At 28.3% G+C, this 6,924-nt stretch overlaps 1 protein-coding gene across 1 annotated transcript in view; it reads right to left on the reverse strand.

Moving 5' to 3' along the window:
* Positions 1 to 1,012: 1,012 nt before the first annotated feature.
* LOC107437247 (alpha-2C adrenergic receptor-like) overlaps positions 1,013 to 6,924 on the reverse strand; it is a 76,067-nt gene continuing 70,155 nt past the window's right edge. The window contains exon 3 of the mRNA XM_071188108.1: positions 1,013 to 5,417. Coding sequence (XP_071044209.1) covers positions 4,556 to 5,417 — 862 coding nt within the window. The 3' untranslated portion in view covers positions 1,013 to 4,555. The remainder of the gene's footprint in view (positions 5,418 to 6,924) is intronic.

Below are 6,924 nucleotides of genomic sequence, written 5' to 3' on the forward strand. Positions count from 1 at the left end.
TTGTCATGTTTGTAAAATTTACATCCATAATAAATGTGATTAAGATTTACATATTTTATTAAATATATTTAAAATTTACATCCATAATAAATGCAATTAGAACTTGCATTTATTATAATTAAGATTTATATTAATATTCAAATATAATTAATATTTGTACCCATAATTAAAGGTACTTTAGATTCGCACTATTGATTATAGATATTTAAGATTTTTATCGGTAATAAATTATACTTAAAATTTGCATCAATATATAAGAAAATTTAGATTTGTATACATAGTTGAATATAATTAAGTTTGCATCCAATATTAAAGATAATTCAGATTTTAATGCATAATTTAAGGCAGTTAAGATTTACATACATAAGTAAAAGAAAATAAGATTTGCATCCTTAACTGATCATAATTGAGATTTAAGAATGTAACCAAATATAATTAAGGTTTGTTTACGTAATTAAGAATGTAACCAAATATAATTAAGGTTTGTTACCAAATATAATTAAGGTTTGTTTACGTAAGGTTTGTTTACGTAATACGCACACTTTTACGTTACGTAAAAGTGTGCCTCCATTGTTAAGTACAATTAAAATTTGCATCACAATTGAAATTATCTTTAATTCAATTCTAAATTAATCAGGAGTTGCTTCCATAAAGTCATGAGAGGCTTACTCGTGAATAATTATAACGCCACATATTATTTTTCTGAAAAAATAAGGTATTTATTTTCTTAGAATGCTTTTTAAGTTTATTGCCATTCCTTTTTTCTTATATGCACTCATAATCAAAGATAATTAAAATGTGCATCAATAAAGTTGCAAAATATTCAATTTAAAATAAAAAATTAATTGATATAAAAAAATAATTAATAAAAAAAATAATTGATACTGAAAAAAAAATAGGTGAAAAAATTACTTCGTTGACTGCTACTTTAGTTTATAACAGTTAAGTTTAAGATATAACGAAATAATTGAAACATTAAGTTTAAATTATTTCGTTATATCTTTTAATGCTCAAGATTTTCCTGAATTAATAAGTTATTTCCTTTTGTAATGCCCATCTCGCCAAAATTTTAAAACAAAGTTACTTAAGCACTTCTCTTCTTTACATTGTAAAAATAGCATTTCTTTTTTTTACGTGGCAAAAATTAATCTGTAATTAAGTTGAATAAATTGAATAAATAAATTGAATTTCAAAATTTCTGAAAATATTCAAAGAAATTCTGTAATATTCAAAGAAATTCTGTAGTATTCAAAGAAAAAAAAGTGTTCTCAAAATTGCATTTTCTAAAATATTTGATGAATGCGAATAAATAAACTAGTATTTAATTCAACGAATTTTCTTTATGATAAACTTTTCTTCCTTACAATTGTAAAATAAGCACTTCTTTTTTTTACATGGCAAAAATTTATCTGAAAATTTCAAAATTTCCTCAAATTTTATGGGACGCAAAGTTCCGAAAAACAATCTAAATCTTAAATTAAGTGATATTTCAGGAAAATAGTAGTCTCAAATTGTATTTACTAAAATATTAGTTTAATTTTTAAATAAACTAATAAACAACTAAGCAAACTCAGCTCTTTCTTCTTGACATGGAGAAAAATTATTCTAAAAAGTCGAAAAATCCATGCATTTTTAGGGCGCAATGCAAAATGTCAAAATTTATTATTGAATGATATTCAAGGAAAGAAAAGTGTTCTCAAAACTGCATTTACTAAAATATTTGATGAATGCGAATAAATAAGCTAATACTTAATTCAACGAATTTTCTATATGATAAGGTAAGAAATTATTTGAAAATTTCAAGAAGTCTGTAAATTTGTAGGACGCAATCCTAAGTGACAAAAAATTATTTAACTTTGAAATGATGCGAGAATCCCTAAATAAAAATTATTCTCACGATTGTATTTCCTAAATCATTATTTGAATATATAAATAATTAAACAAACGTGGCTCTTTTGTCTGCTTGATAAGGTGACAAACTATTTGAAAAGTCAACAAATCTGTAGCTTTTTAGCCCGTGAAGCAAAATGTCAAAAACAGTAAAATTCTAAAAGTAAATTATTTCCCAAGAATTAAGTATTCTCCCATTTACATTTACTAAAATATTTGCCAAATACGAATAAATTTTTAAACAAATTTAGCATTCTTCTTGAAGTAGCGAAAATCTGTTTCAAGAAGTTAAAAAAAAATGTCAAAAAATAAGCCACAATCTGAAATTGAGATACCAGGAAAGAATATTATCACTAATATGCATTTACTAAAATATTTGTAACGAAAAAAAAAGCTTTTGTTATTGACTAAGAGAAAAATTATTTGAAAAAGCAAATGCCAGATACGTGTTGCTTTTAATAATATTTAAAAGAACAGAATCTTTAAAAAGTGCTTATGCCAAAAAATAATTTCTGTTAAGTTAGGAGGAATTTTGAGTCCTAAAAATGTGTTAATAACTGTCAATTTGATCAAGATGGCAAAAACTTATTGGGACGGCCTTGGCCTCTCATAGGCTGTCGTGCCCAAGAAGAGGAAGAAATGTTAATTTTAATTGATATGATGGAAGTGATGTCATTCATTCTAACGTAACGTAACGAGTCGATTGGACTTTTAAAAAATAGAATAAATCTAAACTTGGGACGTTTCATGTTAGTGCATGTTGAATAGGATGTCAACACTCTGATCAATTTTGAATTAAATAATTGGCTGAAAATTCTCAACCAATTTTATCACACACCTTTTTGTAGTCTCTTATATTCAGTAAACAAAGTCCTTAAATTTTTTTTACAAATAAAAATCAAGGTAATAAAGAAATAGTAGTGTAAGGGGATTAATTTAAAAAAATTATATAATATTATAATGGTTGGAATGAAATAATTTCTTAAACGTGCAAATTACATAAGTGTTATCAATGATGAACCCACTTTTAATAACAGGGTTACGCACTCTTGAAAAATATCAATTCAATGTTAACTGTTATATCGTTACTTTGAACCATAATATGAGAGAAATTTGCTCAACCTTAATAAAGTATTAAATGCACCATCAAAACTGAACCAAAGTATTGTGTGTAATCAAGTTTGAAAAATACAATATGATTAAATGAACCAACATATTAAGATTGCATTAATTTTTAACGATATTAAGGTTCAATATTCTCCTTAACATTCTGGAGAAACGACATATTTTAAAAAGTACTATTTTCTTCTATATTAAAACTTGTAGGGCATTTTAAATAATGAAAATTAAATGTCATGACACTCCTTGAAAAAGGATTTTTCAGTATTCCCACAACATGTAATTGCCTTGAAATCATTCATAGATATAAGTTTGAAGAACTGAAATGATGTCATTTGTATCACTACAAAATTTGTTAGTAAGCCTAAAAAATAGAATTCTTTTTAAATAGCAGTTTTTTCAATTTGTCATAATTTCTGCAAATTTTTTTTTATGTGAATATAAATTTTTTTCCTGACCGCTTGAAGATCTATTCTTGAAAGACTGGTTATTTTTGGAAAACAGTAGGCACTCGGTTATATGAAACAGCGGACCTAACTTCCGTTCCCATTCTTCGGAAAATGTTCGGATTATAGAGGTAGCATCGATAAACTCTGATATTCGTGAGTCGTTTTAAATTGAACTGCTATATTCACTTAGTAAATGTTTTTTGTCAAATAAATATAAAGAGAGGTTTGCAAATATCTCGATCACCAGATTGTCTAAAACTCTGGCCCCCGTGTATTTTAGTTGAATTAAAAACAAAGCAAAAATGTAATACGCTACTTCCTTAAATTTTTCTTTAAAACCTTGCTAGACTCCTTGGATGTTTTTTTTTTAAAAAAATTAACTTGAAATATTGCCGTGCATAAAGTTTCACTCATTCCCTATTCCTTTCGCACTACATTGCAATATTTTTATACATCATTAAAAGATATCATAAAAAGTTTCAGTTATCATAAAAAATTTGCTTTTAACAGAAGGGGAGGCCGTAATGCTCAATCTAAACTACTCTAGTAAAAATAAAATAACGATTATAAATTTAAAATTTCTTTGGCAATATCAAATTAGCAATCTTCACTCACTGACCAAACCAACTAACTATGCAGTTCACTTAAATTTACCAATTTTATGCAGTCACGAAATCCAAAGTATACTTTTCATTCAGAAGGAATCATGTATAGTTGACTTAAAGCATGATATTAATAAAATTAAGGAAGGAAAAGAAAAACCACGTGCTTGAGTAGAATTTCATTTCGTTTAACCTTATTATTCAGATGAGACTGGTTCAGATAATCGAGGCTCTTTAGAAAGAAATTAAAATTTTTGAAGGATTCAAATATCATCATTTCTAAAAAATTCTTTCATGAAATTTCAAAATTAAATGGCATTGGTAAAATGAAATATTGTGGGAGGCCTGAATTTTGTACTATGACAGACATATGTTATTATAAAAAGGACGTGAGCAGGCACTTTGTATAGCAGCAATTACGTGGAAGACAACGTATTGAAGAAGTGCAGAATAGTTTCAATGAAACAGTGTAACACACCACAAGATATTTTCACGTTATTTTAAAAGAATTTTTTTGAAAGCTCTGCGAAAGTCTCTGTTGAATATAGTGTATATTATTGGGTTTAAAGCAGAGTTGCAATAACCCAACCAGAATGCAGTTGCAAAACCTGTAGGTGCAATAGCACAGTCTCGACATAAAGCCTCCAGAACGTATAGCACAAAAAATGGCAACCAGGCCAAGATGAAAGCTGCCATAATTAAACCTAAAATGAGGGTAGCTCTGCGTTCGCGAGCTTTTGCCAATCGTCTCTTTTGACGTTCGGCGTCTGATGGCAAGGCTCGAGCAGCTAAATGTCCATGAGGTCGTAGTGGCAAACGCCCTTTTAGTCTTGCCTTTTTTTTCAAAGAGGAAGTCACCGAAGTCACTTTATACATTTCACTCATTTCAGGATCAATTATTTTCCCACTCCCTTCAGTCAACGATGAGCTTGAACCAAATCCTGATGATCTAGGAGATTTTATAGATGTCCTGCGGACTTGCTGATGGAAAAAACGGGGTGAATTGGACTCGGCTAAAACAACAGCCACCATTGGAAGTTTGGTTTGAGGCGAGACAATACCATCATTTGAATAAACATTTAAGTCTGATGAAATTGTTAGGCGTCTAGGAACAATGGAATGGGTAACATGTTCTTCAAATTCTTCTTCATCTTCACCATCTCGACCATCATCGTCATCTTCATTTTCAGCATCCTCTTCAGGAATGCCGTCAGCAACAGTAGGAGAAATGGATGGGCCTTCCGATGTGAAATAAGGTGCAGGGGATGTAGGATTTTCCTGTGAGGCTTCAATAATAATGTGAGGCATATTTGATACCTCTCTTTTGCTACCATTCACTTTTGGAATATCTGGAAACCTGAAACAATAAACAACACATTAATTCTCAACATATCATTCCGTTGCATTAAAATTTAAAGGTAATAAATTTGATGCCAAAATTCTTTCCATCCTATTACATCCTTATCTTGATATCCTGGAATATTATTCCATTCATATGAATGTCGATTCCCCTGTCAACAACACGAGTTTCTCGGGACCTCTTCATAGCAATCAAAAATGCATTTTGCCCTTATTTGACCCTCTTAACCATTTCGGTTTTTCCAGTATTTTTTTTTTTTTTTTAATTTTTTTTCATTCTCCACTACCGCGGTTTGTTTTTCACCCTTATTTTCCACATTTTTGTTGGTAACCTTTTTGTTTCAAATCACTTTTATTTCATCATTCACATCAGGAAATTCTGGATAATAGGTTTCTATTTTGAGTACTCGACGCAAATTATTACCATTTTTATGATTTTTTTAGCATTTAATTACCATTTTTATAATTTTTAAACAAATGAAGTTTTTGAATCATCAAGTATAACACATTTTATTATTCATAAATATTTTTTGTCATGCTCATCTAAGCGGGATGAAAAACTATCTAAAATTTTGCTATTATGTGAACATCGTAAGAAGTAAATAAAACTAACTCTGAATTGATAACTTTAGCTACCTCAACGGTTCATAAGTTATAAAAATTAGTCAAAAAATTCTTCAAATTAAAAAAACAAACAAACTTATATTTTGTTGACAAATTTAAAAATGATTCTTTAAAGGAATCTTCTTAACATCGAATTTTGGATATTAATGGTTGTATTTTGATAGCATAAAATGAAGTAAGAGAAATATACATTCTTTAAAAATAATGTATGCCTAATATCTAGAATTCGGAGCCCTTAAGGTGGCAATAAATATCAACTTATAATTCGAAAATCTTGAATATTTAATATTGTTTAGGAATAGTAACTTTTAAGCGCTATCGTATCAACAAATTCTGTTTCCTTTTTCTTTTTTCAAAATTTTTAATTTTAAGAATTTTTAGTCTAATTTTCATAATTTTTGGCCTATTTGGGTGGAAGATTAGAACAATTCAGTCACAAGATTTTAGTAGTTGATGGTAGTTGACAATTTGTTTTTCATTCTACCCTTATGTAACAAACATGAATATAATTTGACTGAATTTTTACTTACTAAAATTCAATTGTTTGAGTTTAAACTTTAAACATGCCAATTAATGAGTTGCAGCAAATATTTGAAGTTACGAAATAAGACGCAGAAGTATACTTCTTCTAAACATAACTTTATAAAGACGAATTCAGATTTTTTACCCTCAAGGGTTAAGCTGTAGTCGCAAATTGAAAAGCTTATTGAGTTACATATAAAAACTAAGTTTATATTAAAATTTATATCAAAATAATTTAACCAAAAGAATGTTAAAAAGCTCAAGAACTTTTTGGGTTGATTTTCGCAATTTTCCACCTCTCTCTCTCTCTCTCTCTCTCTCTATATATATATATATATATATATGCAGCTAAATGTCCA

This window comes from Parasteatoda tepidariorum, chromosome X2 (genome assembly GCF_043381705.1).
Source record: "Parasteatoda tepidariorum isolate YZ-2023 chromosome X2, CAS_Ptep_4.0, whole genome shotgun sequence".
NCBI classification, from domain to species: domain Eukaryota; kingdom Metazoa; phylum Arthropoda; class Arachnida; order Araneae; family Theridiidae; genus Parasteatoda; species Parasteatoda tepidariorum.